General features: G+C 38.8%; 2 protein-coding genes across 4 annotated transcripts in view; one reads left to right on the forward strand and one right to left on the reverse strand.

Annotated features, from left to right (window-relative positions):
* The window catches only part of fra10ac1 (FRA10A associated CGG repeat 1), a 30,660-nt gene extending 12,061 nt beyond the window's left edge, over positions 1–18,599 (forward strand). Inside the window, exons 9-15 of one of the 2 annotated variants that reach the window (XM_088439548.1) lie at positions 3,910–4,023; positions 5,586–5,628; positions 5,930–6,066; positions 6,158–6,202; positions 7,349–7,433; positions 7,716–7,791; positions 18,020–18,599. In XM_088439548.1, coding sequence (XP_088295674.1) covers positions 3,910–4,023; positions 5,586–5,628; positions 5,930–6,066; positions 6,158–6,202; positions 7,349–7,433; positions 7,716–7,758 — 467 coding nt within the window. In that variant the 3' untranslated portion in view covers positions 7,759–7,791; positions 18,020–18,599. Of the gene's footprint in view, positions 1–3,909; positions 4,024–5,585; positions 5,629–5,929; positions 6,067–6,157; positions 6,203–7,348; positions 7,434–7,715; positions 7,840–18,019 lie in introns of those variants that run through there. The other variant, XM_088439547.1, reaches the window with a different exon arrangement.
* Positions 10,476–26,800, reverse strand: pde6c (phosphodiesterase 6C, cGMP-specific, cone, alpha prime). Of its 2 annotated transcripts, XM_088439546.1 has the most exons (22): positions 26,186–26,800; positions 24,390–24,542; positions 24,227–24,316; positions 22,568–22,708; positions 22,414–22,488; positions 22,264–22,328; positions 21,742–21,808; positions 20,723–20,770; positions 20,189–20,338; positions 19,622–19,765; positions 19,465–19,530; positions 18,335–18,490; positions 18,038–18,145; positions 17,049–17,158; positions 16,880–16,967; positions 16,709–16,809; positions 16,527–16,634; positions 16,352–16,415; positions 15,207–15,281; positions 15,037–15,120; positions 13,379–13,532; positions 10,476–12,438 (listed from the first exon to the last, which is right to left on the reverse strand). In XM_088439546.1, the coding sequence occupies exons 1-22, from the start codon at positions 26,651–26,653 to the stop codon at positions 12,395–12,397; spliced, it is 2,559 nt and encodes an 852-aa protein (XP_088295672.1). In that variant the 5' UTR covers positions 26,654–26,800; the 3' UTR covers positions 10,476–12,394. The 2 variants fall into 2 exon arrangements, with proteins under 2 accessions (XP_088295672.1, XP_088295671.1); XM_088439545.1 differs by having other exon boundaries at positions 16,880–17,158.
* Between the last annotated feature and the right edge of the window lie 428 nt (positions 26,801–27,228).

The following is a 27,228-nucleotide window of genomic DNA, read 5'->3' on the forward strand; positions in this document are numbered from 1 at the left end:
ATGGTGAAAAACAGTTCCTCACTTTAATCTCCACAGCTGGTTCAAGGTTCCAACAGCTACCTTCAAATATGTATTATATGTTTCGAAATGTATCTTTGAATTCACATCACAAAAAAACTCTGAAGGCTAACGTTGAAAAAGAATATAAAGAAAAATCCAAATACAATTTTTGTGAATGAAAATATTTATTCAATGGCATCAGATTCAGTGCAATCTTTTGGTATGTGTTTTTTTTTTCTGCAACGCAAACATTTATTTTCAATGCCAACACATAATAGCAGTGCTCTCGCTCTGCATTTCTTTGAGAATAAAATAAAACTAAATGAATTCCAAAAACTTTACTTTTTGACCGCACTTTTAAATGTTAATTCAGGTTATGAGCAGACCACAATTTCCTTTTTTATTTTTTTTTATTTGACATCTCATGCTAAAGTCCTCCAGACATGTGATAACGAGCTTCTCCCGCTCGTTAACGGCCTCCGCGCTGTCAATCGTGCGCACGCGGCGAAACGCCAAAGAGCATCCACGGCGCTGGCTCGGGTCACAGCCTCTCCACGTCACTGGGCCGATTGTTAATCACGCGGCCATCTGCCTCTCGGTGTGTCCGCCTTGATCTGCGCCCGCCGAGCGGCAGGAATTAGGAGCCATTGACGTAAGAGGGACAGGAGTTTCCTCACTTAACGGGTTTACTCAGCCATGTCAGTGCCAACACTTTTACCCCCTGAAGCACGTGAGGGTCACTCCCGCTGTGAGGAGCCGTGACAACATGATCCTTGAGGCCTCGGGCTCATGACTAAAATCTAGTCTTGTCATGTTGTCAAATATTCATTTGCAGCAGTGGTTCTCAAACAGATCCCTGAGGGGCCTCGAAATAATAAGTGTTCAATTGTGCTGTCCTTATCTCTTAATAAAACTAGAAAATGCAATTCCTGGAGATATTTTGAGCAAAAGTTGAATAAAAAATTGTGGAATGCTATCAAATGATGCGGAATGATATTGAATGGTACTGTATAAGACCTGGAGGAAAGACTTACATGCAGGAATCTAGGGTGTAATGAATCATTTGGAAATTGGATTCAGTGCTGAACACTTTCATGTTGAAATGTTGATTTTTGTTTTTTTTTTAATCTTCTGGATTTATTTTTAATTTCTCTGTTTTTTTTTCAGCTTAGAAAATAGTTTTTTTGTTTTTTTTTGTGGGTATTTCAATTGTGGAATAAATTTTTTGAGGGTGCAAGTGGGAATGTTTGACCATGGTAGTGATAAGCTGAAGAGCAAAGGGAAAATAATGAATGTTAGAACGGTTTGAATAGTCAAAGAATGTAAAAAAAAAAAAAGACATCTAGGTGAAAAACAAAAGTTAATTTTTAAAAAATATTTTTGTGGGTATTTTTAATTACAAAATGTTGAATTTTTGGTATGTGTAAATTTTGGAAATGTTGAAAATCTTTCACAAGGTGAACTAAATTAGCAGATTATTTTGAATTTCAAATTGGAACGATGGAGATGTTGCCATTGGGCATGAATTGTCCTTTTTTGTGTGAAAATTGTAAGGGAACCGTGATATTTGGGGATGAGAACAATAGATGCACACCTGTTGTGAAGTTGTTAAAAAATGTGAGGAAAACTGCACCAGAAATTGTAACGAATAAAGTATAATAGTAATAACGGGTACAATAATAGTAATGATAATAACGTTGAAAGTATTGAACAAAACTCTAATTATTTGCCTCAGCCCCTATATGTTTTTTTTTTTTTTTTTTTTTTTAATATGCAACAAGATGCAGTAAAGACACAGTAAATGAAAAGTGAAGGATGAAAAAGTTCAATAGATCACAACAAAGTAAAAATAACCAGAATTTATAGTTTCATCTCTGGGCTGTGTAACTGTAAGACAAATGCAATTTAGCGGCATCCCAATAAAAGACCAGAGCCCCCGGGGATTTTTTTTTCATTGCTGACATCATAGCGCCTAAATCTAATCCGGCATGTGAGGAGAAAGTCTGTCCCGTGGCCCAACGCCACGGTCGGTGTCGTTCGCCCTCCCGCCGTCCCGGGGTCAGGATCGTCGTTAGCCCTCGTGCCAAACTGGGAGCAGTGTGACGCACTCGCACCCGCTCCTGCAATCTGGAGGAACCCCGAGCTGATCAGAGGTGCCTTAAGCCGGTCTAAGGATCACGGGAGGACCGGGTGGCGGCTGGAAGGAAGCCTGAGGGGATGACGATGATGAGGAGGAGGAGAGGAGGAGGCGGCCAAGGGAAGAAGGGGCAATGAGAGAGTGTTGAGTGGGGTGGGGGGGATGATGGGGGTGGCTCCTGAATGGAGATTGATGCAGGCAGTCAAGGAGAGCTGCAGGCGATGGACATTGCTAGGAAAACTCAAACAGCTCCATTTCTCAGCTAACCTTTAGGGAGGTGGAAAATACACAATCTATCAAGGCTACCCGTGTTCGCTTTGTCGCGTCTTCTTTTTAGATGCATAGGAATGAATTTCAAACAAGTGAACTACTAAAAAAAATTCTATTTTCGATTAAAAGCGAAGGCAATGCTTGTGGTGGTGATTGCTTTCAAGAAAAAATGTAGGGAAAAAATCCTGTTGGAAAGACAAGGGAGAAGTGGGCAAAGGGATGTGTATATATGGAAGTACTTGAATACATTTTAAATGATGAGATGTTTTCAAAAGTAATTTTTTAACCCCCTATTTTCCACTCTTAAAAAAAGTTGGGTAAAAAAATAAACCAAATGGGGACCAACCCAACATTTTTTGGAGTTCATTTTAGTTATTGGAACCCAATTTTTTTCAAGTGTGGTTTTGTTCAAACCACCAATTTTTATAATCTAAATAACATTTGCATTAAAAAAATACATCAATTAGTATAGTAAGGGACCATCCCAACTCAGTTTGGGTTATTTTTGACCCAATCGTTTTGATTGTCATTTTTAAAACATTTTAACTCTCTAAAATTTGTTGGGCCCATAATAACCCCAAATTTAGTTTATTTTTACCCAACTTTTTTGTGTGTAATTTTGTTCCGACCAACATTTTTTATACTATAAAAGCTATTGGACAAAAAATAACCCAAATTTGGTCAAAAAGTAACCAAGCCGAATTTTAAATTATCGAATTTTAGCCTAAAAGTTGGATCGGTCCATTTGTGACCCATTTTATTTTTATCCAACTATTTTTAGAATGTAAAAAAGTATTTATTGAACCCAATATATTGGGTTATATATTTACCTTAAACATTTTGAGGAGTTTGTGGGTTTTTCATTCAAGCCAACTTCATCTTTCCATCCAACCATTTTTTTTATAGCCGCTTATCCTCATAAGGGTCACAGGCTTGCCGGTGCCTATCCCAGCTGACTTCGAGCAGTGGGCGGGGCACACCCTGAACTGGTTTTTTATCCAATGGCAGGGCACACTGGGACGCACAACCATTCATGCATGCATTCACACTTAAGGACAATTTAGTATGTCCAATACACCTGCCATGCAAGTTTTTGGAGTGTGGGAGGAAGCCTGAGTGCCCGGAGGGAATCCACACAGGCTCTGGGACAACATGCAAACTCCACACAGGAAGGCCGGAGTAAGGTGGATTTGAACTCGTGTGCCTGAACTGTGAGGCGGATGTGCTAACTCCTGTTCCACCCATTTGTCAGTTTTGAGCCAACTGTTTTTAGAATGCAAGAAGTTATTTTTTGAACCCAATAAGTTAGGTTACATATTTACCCCAAACATCTTAGTGCAAAACATCCAATTTTTGAGGAGGTAGTGGGTTATTTATATTCATTTTCAGAGTAAAATTATTCATTTGAAAAGTTGCGTCAGTCTTTCATTGTATGTTTGTTTTTTAGTGGATGAAATGCTAAAAGTCAAAGACTAGCTCCTTGATGTCTTGTCATCTTCTAGGTCAGTTTCAGTGTGGGAACAAACGATGTGAGAAGCAAGATGGCCTGAAAAGCTGGGAGGTGAATTTTGCCTACGTGGAACAAGGCGAGAAGAGGAATGCACTGGTCAAATTGCGTAAGTTGGATCCGTCAATAGCATTATTTAAAAAAAGAAAAAACAAAACTGAAAAAAATGTAGCTGAGTGTGCAGATTTGTGTGTGTGTGAGGGTATGTGTTGCCGTCCCTTGGGTTTCTTTTTCAAGAGCCAGCTCATAATAATCCTCCTTTAGGTATCATACCGCAGAAAATCCTGTTAGAATAATTACAGTAATTGGAAGACCCACCGGTCCCAGACACCACAGTCACGCACCGAATGACGAGCTTCCTGACAATCTTTCAACAAGCTCGTTTGTCAACATTGGCCGAAAACAAAACAGATTGCCAAATATATTCATTGAACGAAAATAACCCCGAAGCATGATTTTCATGCGCTGTGATTGGGATTGATTAAAATGTTTGTAATAAGACGCTTGTATTCATTCATTTCCCTCTTGTAATATTCGACTTTCGCCTCATAACTTTATTCTCTGAGAATTACAATGTTTTCTCTCATTTTATAGCATTGTCTTGTAAAATAAAACCCATCTCATTAAAAATACAGACGTTTCAACTTACCGTAATTCTTGTAATTTTACAACTTCAGCTGCAAGCAATCATTTTTAAGCAAGGGCGTCCGAAGTTTTTTATCTGACAGTTTAAGCTATGTATTTTTTTTTTTTTTTTACTTTAAGATATTAAAAACACTAAAAAATACTTTTAAAGTTGCTAAAAACTGCATCTGACTACATCAAGGCCTTTTTGATAATGGTGATGAGGCAAAAATGCATTTTTTTCATGCTTCCAGTGCTGCCAATCATCAAACTTGTTTTTTTAATGGCAAATAATATTTTTAATATATGTTGCGTCCTGCTAATATGTGGATGGAGGGCCACAAATGGCCTCTGGGCTGTAGTTTAGACTCCACTGATTTTGTGTACAAAATAATTGCAAGTTTTTTCAATTTCATTTTTTCACAATATATGAGAGAATAGTGAAGAATGATGAGAGTGAAGTTTTATTTCTTCATTCATTTTTCCCAGAAATGAGGTTTGTATACTAAGCATGAGAATGCGCTTGAGAGTTTTGTTTTTTTTAGCGAGCTAAAATTTTACTCTCATAATGTATTTTATATTATGGCTTCCTTTTCTGACTTTTAGTCATGTTTTTGTGTTTTTGAAGACGCTTATTTTGTAATCTCTTGAGACCTTGCCTATTTTTTGGTTCCAATGTAGTCGGTATTTTTTTGGGGCTATATCTTAGGACTCATTTGAGCTAGTTAACCGAGTTCTAGTGTACCCAGTAGAGAATATCCATGTCATTGCGATGATGTGTCATGCGTTTGGGTGGGATGCAATTAATTGCACAGCAAAGGAGACAAAATGGACACACCTGTGGACACAAATGAACTGGCTGGGTCTCAAAAGGATATACATAGATGCATTTTATGTTCCATTGTGGTTCTAACATCCCATTAGTTGAAATGTATTCACAGTTTTTTCCATATAACTCACTACTGACTTAAAAGGTGAAATGGGAGTTCCACAGGGCTCATTTTTTTGCCCACTTCTATGAGGATTGATTGTCTTTTTTTCTTCCAGGACTTTGCCCGGAATGTTCGTTCAAACTCAACTACCACCACAAGTAAGCATCACCCTTAGACATTCTTCCTTATTCTATGAGAGACATTTTCAGTAATATCTTCCAGAGGCCCTGTTGTGTCCACTCTTTTGTCCATTTTGTCTCAACAAGACAGCAAAGTTATTCCATCCAAACACATGTGACATAAATGGAAAAGCCAGAATGTCCTCTACTGAGCACATTTAGTAGGCTCGCTCCAATGAGTAAAAAAATGGAAACAAAAAGCAATGTCCACTACATTGGACACAAATGAATTGAATGGGTCTCAGCAGGATGTGCTTGGACCATACTTTTTCCTTTCTAGGCGCAAAGAGGTGAAAGCCAAAAAGACCTTAAGGAAATTACAAGAAGAGAACCAGGAGCCACCCGAAAAGAAGAGCAAAAAGACAAAGAGGACATCATCGTCACGCTCCAAGAAGCACAAACACCGGAGGCGCAGGGGTAACAAAGTTCCACATTTTGCACTTTTTATTTTATCTTTTTCCAAAGCGACTCCCCTGCTGATTGAGACGCACTCCTGTCTCCTTCACAGATCGATCCGGCTCCTCCAGCAGCTCAGAGGAGTCGCAGGGCAAAGGTAAACACACTCCTGAGCACATACACTCAGGCATTTGTCATCTTTTTCGACAGACAGTGTATGATACACTCCACTCGCGGGCCTCCAGGCACACTCCTCCAAAATGTTTGGAGTGAAAAAACACCCTGCAAACAACCTCTTCTGGAAAACACCAGGCATTAGCCCCGGGGCATCGCTGCTTATTCTCAACCGTCTAGCTCCACTTTCATGTTTATATGATCCCATTTCTAAGATGATGAGATTTTTTTTGCCCCCGCATACCCCCGCTCAAATAGAGTCTCTTTCTCAATTATTTACAAGGGGCGTCATGGATGAAATTCATCAATTTCAGTCAAATAATCAAGGAGAGAGACCAGCTTACTGTCAGGGTTATCAATAAGTGAGAAGGCAAGAACTCAATCTGAGTCAAAACAACTGCTCTTCTGCAGAACACCCTAAGCAAATACATGGTTTATGCAGTGTGTGTTTAAATGAGATTATATGTACACTTTTCCATCACATACCTTATTTAATATGTATAAGTATAGGCTAGTATTTCCCCATTGCTCAGTAAATTTACATTTTCAGCCAATCTGTAATGGGAAAATTTGGCCACGACCCTTAGAATTGTGGTTCTAAAACTGTTGGCACACTTAAGGATATTCAGATGTAATTAAATGTTTTTTAATGCTGTGACAGAAATAGTACTTTTTTTCAAATTAAGAGAATATTAATTGGAAAATGAAGCAATTTATTGCTAAGTTGTGTTATAGTGACTCCTTTGCAAAACGTATACCCTTATTTTGGGAAGTTTTATATGGATTTGTGCACGAATCTGTTTTAGAAAATAAATGGGGGTGGGGGGTATTATTCTCTCAAAAATTAGCCTCCACTACAATAGATACACTACAAATGATACCCTGCCTGAATTAATCATGCAGTATGTTTCTCTTTAAGGCTTTCAGTTGACACAAAAAGAGAGTAACATTTGGTCAAAATCCCTAGACAAATACTATTTGCGTCTTAAATAAATTTGTGGTGATCATGGAAGAGTTCAGTCAACAAATAAAGTGAGAGTGGCATTTCTCTTCCAGCCTCCCGCAAGCAATTTGATCACCTATAATACCTCATCTCAAATAGATGCCTTATCAACGCCTCCATTTGCAGACTCAGAAGCAGAGGACGAGCCCGAGGGTCAGTCCGAGTCGGACCACTGGCGAGGACCCGCCCCGGCAGTGGAGGAAAAGTCAAGGTGAGGCATTGGAGTTCACGTTAAAACGACCCCTGCTAAGCCACTCTAATGCAATCACACAAGGTGTGGCGTACATAGCGTGTATGGCACGAACCTCAATGACGGAAAAGTCCTAATACCTTCTTGACCTTCTCTTGACTTTTACCACTCCTCTGTCTGGACTGATTGATTTTTTTTTTTAATATACATATCTTAACCACATAAAGCACTCGAGTCCTCTCAAAGTGCGATATAGAGTAAACTGACTTGTATTTTTTTTAAAATGTATTCTGTCGCCCCCAGGGAGGAAGAGTTTGATGACTACTTTGAAGACTTGTTCCTGTAAGCGTCGACACGGCTCACCTCCACTGAGATTCAAGTATGTGTGCTGTTTTGACTCGTGCAAAATAAACCCGTTTCAATGTCATTTCTGTTTTCAATCTTGACACTGCTATTGTTACACTTTATGAGTGAGAAAGTAGAATACGATTGGAGTTCTACAGGGGTCTATTCTTAGCCCATTCTCATTTGTATTTTGGTCTTTCCTAAAATGTTCTCTCATGCACCTCTGGAATTAGCAACCATGCTGGTGGACTGTTGAAGTCATAAAATTAATTAAGTTTCTACTTACTGAGGTAAAGATAGATTAATATTAACACAGTTTTGCTTATTTAAGTAGTAGAATCAGTACTTGACAACAGCTTAGCATGTTAGCATTATGAAGCACATTTTCTTTCTCATTTTTATTTCTCAAATATACAGTTATTGAGAAACCTTTATATGCGCCTTTTTTTTTACATTATAGTGTTTTGAATCTTTATCTTATCAAACTAACGTTCTTGTAGAAATATTTGGACTTTTATCCATCCATGTTCTAAACTAGTGGTTCTCAAACTTTTTTTTTTTTTAAGCGGTATCCCCTGTAAAAATAAATAAATAAATCATGAAGTTTTCTAACAAGCGCAAAGTATTTTTGGATGAAAAAAAAAGTCTTGTCTAACTCATTAAACTTTGGAATAATATTTATAGTGGTATATTTATGAATGTTTTATTCAGGAACATAATCTCATTAACTTTTGCCTCAGCTGCTGGAAAGTTGGGTCACTAATAATGATGCACATTTGCATAAAATTAATAAAATGAATTTATACAATGGTTTACAAAGGAGTCGCAATTCAGCAACATATTGTTTCATGTTCAAATTAATTTGCTCTTCGTTTGAAAGGAAAACTATTCTTCTATTTGCTATTCCATTAAAAAGCATAACATTTGCAAGTACCTGCAGAAATCCTGTTAAAAATTAAGTGTGTTGATGTACCCCATTTTAGAACTATTAAAATCCGATTTATGTTTTATTTGGCACTTATTGAAATTATACATACAAACAAATGTTTTGGCTAGGTTTGTCCTGATCCTATCACGTGATCGCAAATCAGGCTGATGGGTGTCGTGTGCAGAGGTGGGAATTTTACAATGTTTTGCTTTTCATCATTCATCATTCGTTGGCACCCTTCAAGCCAGACCAAACTGAATCTTTTTCAACGCTAGTGGAGAAAATTTTTGCTGGTCCATCGTTCATCGTAGGTCGGCAAAAGGTCCGTCATTTGATTTTACCCATCGTAACTTTGTCACCACAAGGTGAGCATTTTGAGTTATTCGGTTATAAGTTAGTTAAAATGAGGAAAGAAAACTCGACTTGTATTTGGAGGAACACGGTAGGATTCTCATCATTCGTCATTTGATGAAGATTGATTTTTTTAGGTTTCTCGTCGTTTGCTGGAAAAACGGGTGTCCGTCGGTGATGGATTGATGGAATGCCCTACCTCTGCCAGTGAATGATGAATACACTGACGGATGTAAAAACCCCTTTCCGTCACAGCTTTTTTTTTTTTTTAGTTTCGCCCACCTCTGAAAAGAAAAAAAAAGAAGACAGTTGAGACTAGGCATGGGAGGATATCAGAATCTGATGGTATGATAACCTTGAGCAACAATATTGCGGTATTGAAAATACACCTTAAATATGTGTTTGAAATTTTTTTTTTTTTTTTTTTGGTAGCCAATTTTCTAGATTTTATAAACTGTTTTTTTTTTAAACATATAGTACAGGGTTTTTTACAATAACAAACATTTACTGTGCGCAATATTTAAAAAAAATATATAAATGCACACCATTTTGGAAAATTATTGATTTAAAATTACCTCCTGTTGAGGGATAGTAGTTTATTAAAATTGAATCACTGAATTACTATGTGTATTAGTTAAGGGTACAATGCGGATTCTGTTGTTTTATGTTGACGAGGGTTCGCTTTCTTGCCATAAATCTCCGTAAAAGTAGCATAAAAATGTTAGCCGCAGTAGCTAACTTACAGATACACCGAAGCCGACACACCAGGAAGTGGACGTGATTGGTCGAGGCAGCCAAAGAGTATGAGTCACATTAAGAGGAGCCTCTCGCTGCAGGCTGCAAATTACCCGTTAAGGCAGACGATGCATGGGGGGATTACCGGTTTTGTCAGATTTGGACGGTTTTAACAAACAGTGACTTTCAAAATTTTGACATATTACCATTACGGTTATCGGCCCATGCCTCGACGAGACAAATTGGTTATCATTTTTTCCCCTCTAAATATTCACCCAAGATAATGGAATCAAAGCTCGCTATCGGCTTATATAGATATTTTTCAGTTATGTCCACTGTTGTGTCCAATTGGTCTCTGCAATACAGCACTGTACATGATTTGACAAGTTTTGAGAATTATTTCCCCGCGCTTGGGTTTTCCCCACTCCATATCCGAAAAACGACAGCGTTGCTTTACGGGATGTCGAACATGAGCAGACAGTGTCGAATCAGGCGGGGGATCAGAAGCAATCCGCTGATCCTCTTTCCTGCCAGGCTCATCCAGCTTTGGAGCCTCTAAGATCCCTGCACGATATGCGACCTAAGAAGGAACGCTTGTTTTCTGCTAAGCCTCTATGGGTGGGGCGGTTTTGGGGCGGGGGGGCTTCATTCTTTGTCAAACCTTCGACGAGTCTCAGTGCGTGTGATGAAGTGACACTTTCAACTTCATGCAGCAGTTTTATTTTATCTCATGACAAGTACATACATACAGTAAGAGGTCATTTCATATGCCAAACAGGAAATGTTCCTAACATTTTGGTGGAGGGGTGGGGGGGGGGGGGGGTGATGCTCCTCAAAAAGCAGCGGGAATACTTTCCAGCTAGTTGTAAAGCTCCCTTGATTGGATTAGGGACGTTTGATTGATGCCTCATTGATTCGAGGTGAAAACGTTGTGTAAGAAGAGGAAGAGGAGGATTCAGGGAAAGTGCAGGGCGACCCAGTTCCGGCATCCAGACAGAGATTGCGCCACTCAAACGGGACTTCGACCTGATCAATAACACGATGCGCGTGTCACGTTATCAACACGACATATTGATAAGGCTTAGCTAGTCACGCAGTAAGACCCCCTATGGGATTCCCGCTATCGTTTTTTTTCTTTCGCAGTCAATGCAAAAAGTGCTTTTTACATCTCACAAATCCATTTCACGCCTTGGTAATTTTTTATACATTTTTCGTGCTATGTTATCCACTATGTATGCGTGTGAAATCCTGCTAATCGAGTCATGCAAGCAGGGGATTTCTATGGATTTTTTCCATCTAAATCACTTCACATCATCATGGATAATGCAGGGTAACATTCTGGGTAAATTTGCATTGTCCTTGATAAGCCAGTAAAAATAAAGCCCTTCTGTCTACAGTTGTCTCCGTTACGTAGCAGCGAGAGAGTTAAGTTTCTTGTATCCCTCCCAAACACGAGACATCATAGGACAGGCCAGAATGTTCCAAATGGACACAACTGAATAGGTAGTGTCTCTGAAGGATATGATCCCTAGAACATACCCACATAAAGACATTAAAAGTTCAGAGTCTTTGTCCTCCTGAGAGCCCTCCTATTCGTTTGTGTCCACTATTGTGTCCATTTTGTCTTAGCAAGATAGCAAAATGAATTGCGTCCCTCCCATTCACAAGGCAAGGATGTCCTCTACTGAGGACATTAAGACTTAATTAGGTAGCTCAAATGAGTCTAAAGATGCTGACCAAAAACAAATGTCCATTTCTGTGGACATAAATAAATAGGCTGTTTTAAAAATGGTCAATCGTGCAAATGTATTTTTATACACTGATATATTAAGTTTGGATTTTTGGGTCTAGTTTTTAGAACCATCTTTCTTGTATGTTTTAACGGTAAGTTTGCTATGTTATTAAAAATGGTTATATTTCTTAACAGGGTCGTAATGACTGATATGTAAAGAAAAATATCACCTCGTCTTGTGCTTGTAATTTGATGTGCAAGAAACTACAGTGTCTGAAAAAAAGCAACCAATCAGAGACAGAAGTGACTTTTTCGGTGCCAAAACTGTCATACATTCGCAACCTGTCTTTTTAACCCTGTAAATAATCTTATTCATAGTTTCACAGTTTCATGAAACACACTTTTTCATTGACTGCCAATCCAGTTAAAATGGCTCTTTGACGTGTAACGTCGTTGAGTTGCAAACTCCTCCTCCTCCTCCTTCTTCATCCATAATGTATCATAAATGAAAAAAAACATACACACATTCTTTTTTGCATATTTGTGTGCATGTCTCTTCATTTTGGACTCAATTTTGGTTGATATTTCCAGCAAAATGTCAAGATGTGCTAATTGGCTAGCAAGCGTAAACACGATAGCGTCCGTGGATGCTTCCAAAGAAGTAGAAGTTTCCCCTGAGAAAAATTATTCCATCGTCCATCTTGTCCTTAAAGTTGTCCCATTGTGCATCGTGGTTTGTGGATTTCTTTGCCTCCGCTAATCCGGGTAGAAGGTGGTGAGACTAAAAAAAGAGGGGGTCTAGCCCAGGCCAGGTAACCAGAAAAGAACTATAGATCCAATTAGCTGAACCAGTCCAGCTGTAGTCCGCATCCGAGTATTGCAATGAGGAATTCAGCAGATCGTGCATGTTTTTGACTTCCCGTCACCGCCGCCAGCTGAAAGACAAAACAAGAGAAAAGCAAGAAGTTGATTAAATATGTATACTGTATTTCAATCAACATCATTCAAGAATGACAACATTTTTGTTGTAATATGAGTTTTTATATCCTACTGACACCCAGCCTATTTTTCAGTTGTGTCCACTGTTGTGTCCAATTTGTCTCTGCAATACAGCAAAGTGAAATGCATTTAATCCAAACACATGAGACATCATTGGAAAGGCCAGCGTGTCTTTTCTTGAGCACACTCGGATTTCGTAGGTTAGCTCGAATGAGTAAAAAGATGGAGACCAAAAACAAATGTCTACTACAGTGGACACAAATGAATATGTTGGGTCTCAAGAGTACATTATCCACAGAACACCTCTACTTACACTCAGCAGTTCAAAATTTTGAGTCACTTTTTTACATATCATCTTGAGAACCAGTCTTTTCATTTGTGTCCACTGTTGTGTCCATTTTTTCTCAGTTAAGACAGCAAAGTTGAATGGATCCCACTCACACATGGGTGGTATCTTCGGAAAGGCCAGGGTGTCCCCAATTAAGTACATTAAGACTTAGCTCAAATGAGTCGTCTACATCTTTCCAACATCAATGAGTAAAAACATCAAGACTAAAACAAATGTCCTCAACAATGGACACAATTGAATAGGTCGTGTCTCTGGAGTGTAGTGTAGACCAAAGACCAGGGGGACATAGCACATAAAGGAAATACTCAATGACTATAAAGCTAGAAGATCTGAGATCTACGGACTACGATCAAGTAGTAGAGCCTAGGTTCCAAAGGAAACATGGTGAAGCAGCATTTGGCTGTTATGATGCACATACATGAAAGACGTTGGCTTTTAAACATGTTTAAAATATAATTCACGAGATGGTCTTTTCATAATCTCGAAAAGCTGCTCTTCAATATTTTTTTTTTGTAAAAGGACGCTACCTCTCCTGGCTTCTTCCTCCTCCAGTTTCTTCTTCTCGTCCTCAATGGCCTTCATCTTGGCGTTGTACACTTCGGCCTGCTCGTTCCAGTGGGCGCGGTTGTTGTTGAGGCCGTCAAACATGGGCGTGATCTCTTTGTGGAAGCGGGCAAACTCCTGAAAGATTGAGAGATTTTTTTTTTTTTTTTAGCTCAAGCTTGGTAGACCACCACGGCCCTGTCAAAACCCTCCTTGCATGTGCGCTCTTGTCCAAATACTTTTGTGATTGACAAACAGCCTAGGAAAATTCCTGCAAGGGCCAACAGGTTCAGATGTAAACGTGTTTTTCAGCCCACCATGTATGTGTAGTCATGAGAATATTTGTTGTGCTCAATATATATATATATATATATATATATATATATATATATATATATATATATATATATATATATATATATATATATATATATATATATATATATATATATATATATATATATATATATATATACACTGTATATGTATTTATTTGCAGGGTTTGATACCACTTCATTTGAGGTTGTTACTATGAGTGTTAAGTCTTTGAGTAGTCACCAATGCCCAGTACCAATGCTATTACTTTTGATATATAAAATTTCCTGCACCAAAATGGCCATCCGTAGTTTGAGTACACAATACTGTAAAATAATACCTACACATCTCTAATTCATATATATATTTTAATTAGAGATGTCTTGAGTTTGATATTGGATTGCAGTTCGATATCTGTGGATTATATTGCTCTAAACCGCAGGTTTCAAACTCATGGCTCTGGGGCCAAACCCGGCCCGCCACTTCATTTTAGGTGGCCTGTGAAAGCAAATAGTTTTTTTTTTAAACAGTAACGTCAACAATAAATTAATAAACTTATGCTTTACCTCTGATTTCAAAACTACTAAGCCATCAATTTGTTGTGTAGACTACTTCAAGACGATGTATAATTTAACTTGGTTTCCCCATCATATGAGGGAAATTGTAGCTACTAAATAGCCCGCGATAAAAAGGAGTTTGACACCCATGCTCTAAACTCAAAATCTGCAAAATATGGAAGCAATCCATTCCAGATATCGCTTCTGGTCTTATATCCAAAAAATGGGTCATATTTTCTTTCACAATGTGCTGACTGTTCCTTTTTTTGAATGGTGTCATTTCAGCAAGTATTTGTTGCATGTATCGTTCTTGCTAATACTGTTTGGGATCGATCAATATCATTGTCATAGTTGTATTGGGGACATCCTAATACATACATATATATATATATATATATATATATATATATATATATATATATATATATATATATATATATATATATATATATATATATATATATATATAGTATGTATATATGTATATTAGGGTTGCCTGACATATATGTTTATATATAGTACATATACTGCTGTATTTTAGGATGTCCTGTTAGTTTAATGGCGTTTGACCACTTAAAAAAAGTGGGGCTCTTACTAAAATTTTAACTCGGTCCAAAAACATAAGATTAACTATCGGCTTCTCCGGCCGTTTAAATTCCAGATTGCGTGGGAGCAATGAGCCGCCCCAGCAACTGTTGTGCAAATAGCTTTCTGCCTCCTATCGCGCCCTTATCGCAACACAGCGCCAACGCTGCTAATTAACTCATTACCTTGTACACAAACGAGCACACAAAGTCAATGAAACCGCACTGCATCTTGGGTAGCTGCTCGGCACAGTTCCTGTCCATCATGGGCTGGAAAAATCACAATCACACGCAAAGAGTCATTTTAGATTAAAGAAGAAAATTGGACACCTTGAAAAAGAAAGTTGGACACCTACAATTGGTTGCTGGTCCAAAACAGTCCTCTCCAGATCTCCTTGTTCCCAGAACTCTGCCGCAACCATCAGTGCGACCTGGAAATAAAAAAGAAATATTTCAAAATATACCTGTTGACCCATAGTTAAGAAGTCATCACTAAGGAAAACAAAATATTTGGGGGGATTATTAAAATAATAAAAGAATCATCTGCTGAATTAATTTCATCAACTCGACGTCTTAAGAGGATAGGGATAAACATCTCATCGACCAAAAAAAACTCATTTAATCCCGCAGACGTATTTTTACGTTTTTTTTTACAAGAGTACAGAAATGTTAATGCCAGGTAAATTTTCAAGTTTCAGCCTAAAGGAGAGTCTAAAAATGGCTGCTAAATGAGTTGATTAACAACTTTGTTTACGGCACCTTTGTGTTCTATATGCATTTTTTTCATGCCAATATTTTATGTCTGTTTTCGACCATGTGGGGTAACACAACATACAGTTTTACAGCTCTTCCAATTAATTTTGTAGGGCCCAAATTAATTTTTTTTTTAAGTCAAACAAGTTAAAAAAAAGATGTTTTATTTATTAAAAATAACATTTATTTTCTAAAAATTCAACCGCTACAACATGGATTTGTATTCATGACCTCATCCATTGCAGATAATTTTCCAGACCAAACAAAAAATATTTATTTTATGTTTTTTTTTTTAATGTAAGAGAATGTAAAAAAAGATTTCTTGATTTTGGTTATTGAGTGTATTTTGGGAGCTGACCCGCACATAAACGAGGGCACACCAGTTATTTATTGAACAATTTGTTATTAATTTTCAACCTCATGCGGGCAAGAGCCCCTGAAACAGCAGTCCCAGAATTTCCGCCTAGCAACAAGCCACCGTCTTTTGACAACTCATTTTTCTTCCCCATTGCAGTAGGAATGTCCAAATACTTTTGACCACATAGTGCATCCACTTGCTTTTTTGATACTCATTCATTGCCTTGCCAGATAAATGAAAAAGGATGTTTGAGCTCTATAGACGCCAATGGCGGTAAAGGATTTTTTTGTGTGTAGGACAAAATAGAAATTCAATTATATTTCAAATGTGCTCTGCATGTCGCCTGAGATAACATTTTATTGATATTATGAGGCTGCGAAGGCCACCCACCTTGCTCTGCACTTCCCAGGGTTTGGTGATGGCTGACAGATCACAGCCGGTCATCATCATGGCCCTGGAGGAGCATCAGGAGAGATAGATAGCCAGTCAGGAATGGGAATGTTATTAAAAAAAAAAAAAAAAAGTGATATATGTGAGGTGTGGCAAAGAGAAATATGTTCCTTACATAACGATCTCCTTCCTGGTGGGATTGTTGGATATGTAGGCGGTGGCCTCCTTTTCATCCGTCATTGGCTCGGTGGCGTTGACGATGTTTTGGAACATGGTTCTTTTTCTGTGGCGGGAAGCAACAACGGGACATTTTTAGATCACGGAGACGGCATGTAAGGCATTATAACAAATACGCACTTGAAGTAAAGCGCCAGGTCGGTCGCGATGATGCAGACGTCAAACAAGTGCTGCACGGTTTCGAACTGGCGCTTCTGAAGGTTGCAGAAGATGTTTAAAGTCTGCGAGATACAAAGCAAAATAAGTTAGGGGGTGAATGGAATAAATCGATTGGCGGTAAACGTCTCGCACCTCCTCGCCCATGAGGGTCTTGCTGTACTCCAAGTGGTGCCTTTCCATGATGGACGAGCCGTGAAGTTTGGCCAGAGGAGATGCGCTCCTGCACGGGAGGGAGGGAGGGGGGGATGAAGTAATCACATAAAACCACACATAAACCATCACATAAAAAGTTTGGACTTGCTTGGTCTGGTAGAGGTTGTTTGTGCCCCTGTGGTCGATATCGTGGCAGAAAGCGGCGGCCACCATGGCGAAGGCATCCAGATCCGAGTAGTACTTCCTCAGCTTGCCTGTCTGGAAAAAGCAGGAACAAGTGTCGCGTTATCACTGTTTCTATGAGAAATGATACAACTTCACTCAAATGATCGAAAATTTGTTCACTGTAAAATCCTGAGACTAACACGTACCTGTGTATAATACGCCCCTGGGTATACAGTAATACCTGTGTAAAAAAATCACCCCTTATAAGGAATTTTGTCTCTAAATATTTGGGTATATTATAGTCCCCTGTTTTGCTTGTATCCTTTATTATTAGAGTGAACAATATGAATAAATAACAATTCAAAACATACCAATAAAGTATAAATACAGTTTAAACTATGCTTTCCCATACCTACTATTAAGATTGCGCAAAACATATTTTTGAAAATCACGTTTTCAAAAATAAAATTTCTCGCACTCTACCTCAATTAGGGTAATATCATAAGTAATTTGTTTTATCCCTTTACTTTGCTTTTAAACCTTTTTAACTGGTAGGAGCTTCTTAATATACTTAGATGTTACATTCAGGGAATCGTGTTGAGTTACGATATATAAATACAGAGGTTTTGAATTTTTATTTCAGTTTTAGCCCTGCACTAAAATGACAGAGAAAAAGCCTACTGTAGCCTATGATTGATGTATATATAGAAGATCCCAGAATCGCGTACACCCAAAAATCCCCACTACAACACTGTGTATATATATATATATATATATATATATATATATATATATATATATATATATATATATATATATATATATATATATAATATTGTAATTCATTACAACCTCTATGTATTGCTAAAGTTCTTGTTGCAAAAAAAAAACAAACAAACAAAAAAAAGAGTCTTATTCACAGGAATTTCCAATAATCATGCTTTATATTCCCAGTGTGGGCGGGTTTGCTACCTGGAGCAGGCAGAACATGGTGTGACCCACGTTGAAGCCGTGCCGCCAATTATGGTATGTGATGGCCCGGTATCCCTTCCGCACCGTGTACATCCAGCGGGTCAGCGTCTGCGGAAGGACACAAAATGTTGGCTTTAACAACCAGGTTCACCCGCCTCACAAAGGAAGGCAGGTCATTTTCATCCGACATTTGTAATGATGAGAAAATATAGTTGTGCTAACAATGAACAATGAAATGACATCGTGGCCCAAAGGGTCAAGAACAACAATACGGCCATGGGCCTGCCTCCCGCTCACCTCTGCGGGAACTTTGAACTTCTCCACGACCCCGAGCTCAAAAAACATGCGAATGCCGGCCTTGATGAGGTCGAACTCTGAGACGGGGAAGTCGCTGAAGGCAAACGAGTACAAGTTCTCGCCATTGACGTTGTCGGCCGCCGGGCATGTCGCTCTCTGCAGACAAAATGGGATGTTCGGCAGTCAGTAAAAAAGAAGTATAGTTTGTTATTATTCCATCAGGCAATTTGGACTGGAGCTATTGAATATTTTGGTATTCGGATATCCTATATATATATATACTGTGTGTGTATATATATATATATATATATATATATATATATATATATATTTTTTTTTTTTTTTGGTGAAAGGATGGTCTAAAATGTCTACTTTTTTAGTATTACTTTAGGCGATTAAGTACTAAGTTATCGAGTACTTTAGGTAAGTAATCAGTTATTTCATCGATTGCATTAGGTCAGTGCTTCTCAAATATTGTGTCGGGCCCCCCTGGGGGGGGGCGTGGATGATCCCAGGAGTTTTTGTCATGTGGAATGTAATTGAAAACAAGTAATAATTTTCATCATTTTCTTTTAGTTTCAGGCACGTTGGTGCACTTGCTTCTTTTTTTCCGTTTTAGACTAAGCTGTAACCCGTATAAACGCGTTAAAAATAATTAACAGCTGTTGATTTATGTTGCGTTTTTCTGTTGTTAATGTTAAAAAGGATACATGTGTAGGTATACTTAAACAATTTTCATCAATAATAATCTTATTTATAGTCAGTGCATCGACTGGGGGGGGGGCAAATTTTTTTCTCTTTTCTAGGGGGGGCCTGGCGAAATATATTTGAGAAACATTGCATTAGGTAAATAATGTAAACAAATACATTAGGTAACTACAATAATCAATCACGCTAGGCAGCAAGTAAGTAATGCATTACCTTAAATAACTACTTCAGGTAAAACTTCAGTATTTCATTATGATTTAATTACCAATTTAGTATCAGCCATTCTTAGATCCTGCTTTAGCCTAACACTTGAAAAAGGTTAAAAAAAAAAAAAAAAGAAACGCAAAAATTTGTCTTTAGGATCGAATGATTTAAAATCTCCTTCGACAAATAAAGGCCCTCAATCAATTCCTTAGACTTACCAAAAGCTTGTACATCTCCTTCTGGTCGCAGTCCTCGGGCTCACTATCGAACTTTTCTTTGGTATTCTGGGCATCAAGTCAAAAGAAACAACTCAATAAATAAAGTTGAATGTTTCGGCCCGTGCCATCGGTGCAATTCCGGAGCGGAAGATCTGACCAGGATAGACTGCAGCTCAGCGGTGGTGCACTTGGTCTGGTACATAAGCATCTCCTGGGCAATGTCTTTCCTGTACTCCATGTGGTTGAGTTTGTCGTAGGTGTCGCAGTTGAGCACGGACCAGCCCAGGAACTGGGTTAGCGCCTGCGGGGCACGTAGCACAGGATGTCGGAAAAAAAGTCAAAACTAAACTTTCAAAAAAGGCTCCAAGCTAAAGACAAATAAAGATGAAGGAAGAGGATGTGAGAAACGACATAACTCATCTAATTGCCTCATTATATAAAGTCATTACCAAAATGAGTGGCAAATCTCTTTTGATACTTTTGCTTCCACTGATAAAAGCGGACGCTAATGTGCTACACGCCGCGTTTTGGATTCACGCGGACCTTTTCCTAATTGATGTGTTCATTGTTTGAAATAAGATTAAAAATAAATTAAGAAGTACAATCAAATTGTGAGGGAAAAAAAATTGTAGCTCAGTGGGGTTGTACCAAATTTCAATTGGGGGAGGGGGGGCTGCATTTCACAAAAGGGGCACCACCCTAAGATGGAATTTGGCCCACCGACCTCTGTGATCTGCTCGTCGTGTTCGTCGAAGGGCTTGCCGTCTCTCCTGTTAAAGAAAGTCGCGATGCCTACGATTTCTTCCTTCTTGTTGACGATGGGAAGCGACAGCACGTTCTTGATGATGAATCCCGTCTCGTCCGCTGCCTCTTTCTAACGACGGGCAGACACACGCAAACGTAAACCTTAGAATAGACTCTTGTGTGTGATGTCATGTCTAACACCAGGGATTCTCCATTTTTTTCAGACTAATACCAGTACTACTATTGAGTACTTAGCGTGGCTAGTATGAACATTTATCATAAGCACCTGATATTGGTACTAGCTAGGGATAGCAAAATGAAGCTTCATGAAGCATCAGTTATTTTTTTTTTTACTCCTCTAGATGGTGCTCTTGTTGTCAAGATAAACACTGCTGCAGTGGAAGCGTATTAGAATTTCCTTGTCTCTTTGAACCAAGAGTGTCTTCTGGTGAAGTCAAAATTTTTTACAAGTGCCTCATGAAGCTTCGCTCGCCCATCCCTACCAATTTCACACCTGAAAAGTGAAGAAGTCATCAGCAGCCACGTTCATCATGTTGCAAATCTGTAAAAGAAAATAGAAAATATTATTTACTATTTTCACCAACGGTTTTCCATCTTTTTTACCCCCCCTGTGAAATAATTGTTCTACCCAAGTACCCTCTAACCAGCGCAAAGCATTTTTGGATGATATACATCGCTTCGTGTTCTTTAATTAATTTACTCTTAATTTGAAAGTATACACTTATTATGACAGCATTAAACAATATTAACCCTTTACTGGGCACAGTGGCCGCTTTCGGCCAATAGTCTAAACAGGCAAAACAACCGAAAACATTCGTAACAGCCATTACTGAAATTCTAACATAGCATTAAATTTTTCTACAATGCTGAAAATTCTTGCCTGTTTGGGACTTAAAAATAGAAAAATGTGTGCTAATAAAGGCCGTTTTTGCCTATTTAAACTATCGTCTGAACTGTTACCAGTAAAGGGGTAAATTTATTTGTTGACATCCGCAGAATCCCTGTTAAAATTTGTCTCTTCAATAATTGCCATTCAAACAAGAGTTCAACTAAACATTTTGTTGCAAAAAGAGAGCAAAGTGAATTGGATTCTAGTCAAACACGTGACTCATCATTGAAAAGGCCAGGGTGTCGTCTTTTGAGGACGCTAGGACTTAGTAGTGGCTATCTCAAGTCAAACGATATAGACAGAAATAAATGTCTACCAGAGTGGACGCAAATGACTAGGCTGGGTCTCAGTGCCAGTCAAAAGTTTGGAAACACCTTTAATATCACCCAAAGCATCATCCACATCGTAAATTTGAAAATTTGAAATTTATAAAACATTTTCTGGTTTGAATAACATTTTTTTACTCCAGGAAATTGTTGCTGCATAGTTTAGATGACTTCAGTATTGATTTACAGTGTAAGTAAAAAAAAAAAAACGGGAGTAAGAAAAACAGTAAATGTAAAGGTGTTCCCAAACTTTTGACAAGTACTGTTTTTATAGTTATGAATCGTGGAAGGTCTTACAAAGCCATTTTCTGCCACGTAGGTGGGCAGCCCGCTAACCAAAGCCCAATGATCTGCAGGCGGACCACTGAAAGAAACAAACAGCAGCTTAAAACAAAAATTCAGCCATTATTTGATTCAATGGGGCGAAGGTCATTTGTTTTACTCATGTATGAAATGTGGCAACATTTGCATATTTTTATTACTATTATGGATGTGACAGATTAATTAATTTTCCATTACCTCCATGACCTCAGTTAAAATTGTCGACCTTGAAACGGAGTTTGAATAAACGAGTTTGTCAGTCAGTTAGCGAGATTGCGTAACGTCTACAAATTTTACCTCACTTTTGAGCCGCAAACTTTTTGTTAATGTCTGGTCGAATAACGCAACAAATTAATTATTGTTGAAAGGCAGCACTAAGGGGGTGCTAATCCACCTTGGGAATGTTTGGCCTTGGAGGAGGTCAGCGCTAAATTGATGGATTGTATTGTGCTGGTGCCGTGTGGCATTATTATGTGAACCCATGTCGATTCCACTCACGGTATGACTTTAATTTCCTCCTTGCCCTCCAGGAGGTAGTCGATGATTTTGTAAAAGATGACCTCCTACGTTTGAAAAAGAAAAAAAAAAAAAACAAATATGAGAGAGCATGTGGGCAAAACGTAGCAGTCTTTAAGAAAGTTTTGGTACCCTTCCGTCTGGCGTTTTGGGGCCTTTATACGGTTCCACGTCTCCCAGTTTCACTGGCCATTCGTCGTAGAATTCCTAATCAGAGAGAACAACGAGGATTTTGAGGTTCTAGTCGGGTTTCGATTCAAGGCCGCAAATGTTGTTCAAGACCAACCTTTTCTTTGGTCATGTCCAGGAGGCCTACTGAGTATCGTTCACAGTTCAGGTAGGTCCTTACGGTGTAGAGAGCTTTGTGGAACTGTCTCTCGATGTCTGTCAACTCTTCAAAAACTTTACTGGCTGACCAGAGCAGCACCTAAACGTGGACGCAAGAAGCAAACCAGTTAGCTTGTTATGCTAGCCTCAAACTAGTTAGCTGCCATTCATAGCATATTTATTTTAGCTTCTAATGTTAGCCACTGTATATTTAGCTGCCATGTGCTTGTGTCTTGTAAACAAAATGCTCATCATTCTTAAGGACATCTATTTATATCTTATAAGAATCCAGACATTCAGTTCTAGGTACCGAATTTTTGTTGGCTTCTATTGTTAGCTACCGACTTGTTAGCTGCTATTTGCTTGTCATTTAGAAATGAATTATTCCCAAGGATGTATTTTTGTGCCTTTTTATATTCCAGACCGGTACCGTATTTGTTAGCTTCCGATGTTAGCCAGCAATTAGTTAGCCGACACGTTCTTGTCATTTTGCCTTGGACATATATTTATGTCTTTTTAGAATCCAGGCATTCAGTTCTAGGCACCAAATTTTTGTTGGCTTCTATTGTTAGCCACCGACTTGTTAGCTGCTATTTGCTTGTCATTTAGAAATAAGAAAAATATTCCCAAGGATGTATTTTTATGCCTTTTTAAATTCCAGACAGGTACTGTATTTGTTAGCTTCCGATGTTAGCCAACAAATAAGTTAGCTGCCACGTTCTTGTCATTTTGCCTAGGACATATTTTTATGTCTTTTAAGAGTCCATATGTTCAATTCCGAGGTACAATATTTGTATGTTAGCTTCTGATAGCAACCACCTATTTAGTTACCAAATGCTTGTCATTTGGGGGGAAAATAACTGTTAATCATTCCCAAATACGTATTTTTATATCTTTTAAGAATTCAAACATTTAGTCTCAGGTGCCAAAGTTTTGAGTAATCTATTTTAACATTTTTTATAATTAACCGTAAGTGCATTTTCCATTGAGTTAATTTATACCAGCGTTTACTAACATTAACTGAGGCCAATATTTGTCAGAAATGCAAAATATTGGCACTGATGATCTGTCTGTGAAATAAAAAATCAAGATTGATGTTTTAGAAACATATATAAAAAATGGACATTTTTAAAAAATGTGTATTTTCATCAGTAACTAAATTATTCTCCGCAGCGTAAGCCAGGTTTTGTGAACATACATCACATATGTGCAGTAAAATGAATTGCATTTTTTTTCACAATTAACCACTTGTATTGCATTTTTCCATGACTATTTTCGACAGTATATAACTTCTTGGAATGAATGTCATCAAATCATCAAACAAAACTGCTTTTCTTTCAAAGTCGGCTAAAATAATTTTATGGGAGCCTTGTGCAGTATTTTGTCCAATCCTTTGTTCTTTACATCAAAGGCATTTCACAACATCAACAGGATAGCTTTAAAAGAAGGCACCATGGAGCTGAAATTTCACCCAGATGTTCCAAACATTTCAAATTTCAACATGGCACAAATCCTTAGTTATCACACTGACAACTATTGGCTCAAATTCTGCCAGGATGATTTGCAATAGAATGACCCCAAAATATTTTAAGTCCTGCACAAGTTCCCTTTTGTTTACCTGGCTCCTCCTGGACTCCACGTTGTACATGTAGGTCATGTGATTCTGCAGGACGATGACGTGAGCGAAGGTCATGTACTTGTGGAAGAGCTGGGGAGCACAGACAGATTAGAGCCCTCCCCAAAAAATTGATCTTCGAAGAGGCGCTATTATTCAGCGGTACCGCTTCGTCCTCGGCCGTGAAGCCGGCCGCTCCGATCTTGTTGAGCGCGGTGACCACCCCGATGCACTCCTTGTCAGCCACCAGGGGATACGTGAGCATGCACTTGGTCTTGTAGCCCGTCTGCTTGTCCACAAAGTCGCAAAACTTTTTATTCTGGGAGAAGAGCAGAACGTTTGACACGGGTTAGCCATTTAATCCCACGCGGTTTAATTAAGGGCCTTACACAAGGCGCCCGCTGCCAAGACCGCGCTGATCACTGCCGTTTCTATAGTTCTCCAAAATTAATCTCGTCTTGCTTGCTTTCATAAATAAACGGCGATTAGTCGCCGTGTCGGTAATCAACCTTGATGACAGACAACACTGAATGATGAGCCGCTAATTCATCACGGCTTTTAATTACATTTTTACCAGAAATCGACTCTCCTGATTTTTATTACGTCCTTTGAGTAATGAGCGAATATGAAGCGGGCCCGCTTCGTATTTTACCCGTGACAAATGGAGGCGTCACCTTTCGTATTTTTTTTTTTTTCCGAAATAAATTGAACGGATTGTTTTTGGACCCGAGCTTCCTTTTTATAGCCCGTTTAAGAGCATTAGCGAGATAAACACAGATCGACAGCCGGAGGACGTAGCATTAAACACACCTGCATGATGTAATAAGGTCCGATATAAACCATAAGATCGTTTTTTTAAAAAAATTACGCGACATTTGATTCATTGGAAGTAGTTAAAAAAATTTGATTCAGCAATATATCAGACAAAACGTTAATGCAAAATTGATTAGTTGGCCCACATCGTATAGCGATTTCTCCATTAGGGCTGCAGCTAAGGATTATTGTTATGAGTTATTGTTATTTTATGATGTTTTCACGCACATCCCTTTGTTCAAAAATAGGAACTTTTGTTAAAATTGTACAGAAAATGCACTAAACATTTTTTTTTTTAATGAGTCAATATCTGGTTTGATCGGTAGTGGCGCGAAATTGGCAAAATGGTTGAACATTGATTACAAAATAAATCAAATGTTTAATTTTCATTCAACCCAGATTCTTTCACAAAGACTTAGAAGAATCTTAGGGCTCGATTATCAAAACCAATCGATTAATGTAGTCGATTAATCATTGCGCCCGTAATCATGATACAGGAATTGTGTGATAATCGATTCACCGGAAATCAATACTTGACATCACAGTATTTATTACCCGATCATATAAATATGAGCAAGAACCTTCCAAGACCTAGCCTTTTAATTTGTGTCCACTGTAGTGGACACAAATTGGCTTTTGGTCTATACCTTTTGAATCATTGGAGCGACCTGACTAAGTCCTTAGTGTGCTCATTTGAGGACACCCTGGGCCTTTTAATGATGTTTCATATAACTGCGTGGAATGCGATATACTGCTGTCAAATTGGACACAACAGTGGACAGACGTATTGATAAATATATCTGACGCTGCCATTTAAAAGTTTTGGAGCTTAAAATCTGCCAATAGACTTTCCACGCTATATTTCCTCCCAAAACCCAGGATAATCATTTGTGTCCATTGTTGTGGACATTTTGTCCCATCAAGACTGTGAAGTGAATTGAACTTAAACACATGAGACATCAATGGCAAGGACACTAGGACTTAGTCGCGTCGCTCCAAAGATTCAAAAGACATAGACCAAAAATCAACGTCCACTCCAGTGGACACAAATGAATAGACTGGATCACATCGTATTAAACGTTAGCAGAACTCCGAAGAACAAAATGGACTCGACATTGCCATTGATGCCATTCCTTTTCTACTTCCCACCTGGGTGACATCGGGAACATTTTGTGGCTTTTTGAAGGAGGCGGTAAAGCCCACGATGCCCATCTCCAGCGGGAAAACGATCTCCGTCTGGGGGTGCACCAGGTTGCTCTCGTATTTGGACGTCGGGGTGACGTCGAAGAGACAGGTGGCCAGCTCGGGCGTCCCGTTCCTGGACCTGCACAGGTAGAAGCTGACCCTGTCGGCCTGCAGGATGAGGGCCACCCGCTGGAGCACCTTGTGAAGCGACTCCTCCACCACGCCCTGCTTTTGCATAGCCTGCACCAGCTCGAAAATAATGGCGGCCTCTTGCACCGAGTTGACATCTTTGAACGAGGCCGTATCCTTCACCTGGAGGCTGGCGGAGAAAGCGGCGCTGAGGGCCTCCGCCCGAACCTTCTTGTCAAAGTATTCTTTGGCAAACTGCGGGTTGTTGTCCAGATATTTCTCCACGCTGTCTTTATCGGCCATTCTTGCGAGGTTTTCAAACTTGGGACTGTCCTATTGAAGCATCTCCTGAGAGGGAAGTTCAAAAAAAAAAAGAAGGAAAGGGTGAATGCTCTACAGGCGCGAGCGCATCCTCCTCCGCGCGACCAAACGGGAATCACTGACGGTGTCCCGGGACACGCCGCGGCTTAGGGGCTGAAAGGATCAAAGTGGCCTCTAATTAATGTGACGTCATGCCATTAAAAGCCCTGCTCTAAGCGTCCTTAACCCTGGCAAATCCCAGGACTGATCATTTTATATCTGGACTTGCAACCTGGGAGTCGTTTCAGGTGTCATGTTTTACGATATGTGATTTAAAAAAAAAAAAGCCTTACTAAACGCAGTCATTTTTCGGTTAACTAACTATACATGCTTGTTTGGTCAAAATAAAAGCCTTAGTAATCATGGTCAATTTTGTTTAAAAAAAAAAAAAGCCTTCATACATGTGGGTGTTTTAGGTGCAAAAAAAATACTAAATGTAGCCTGTTTTTGTAGAAAAAGCTGGACTAATCAGTCGTTTTTTGCAGGAAAAAAGTAATAAGACCTTCTCTACGTAGTTG

The sequence above is a fragment of the Hippichthys cyanospilos genome, chromosome 17, assembly GCF_059441005.1.
Source record: "Hippichthys cyanospilos isolate Australia breed blue-spotted pipefish chromosome 17, RoL_Hcya_1.0, whole genome shotgun sequence".
NCBI lineage: Eukaryota > Metazoa > Chordata > Actinopteri > Syngnathiformes > Syngnathidae > Hippichthys > Hippichthys cyanospilos.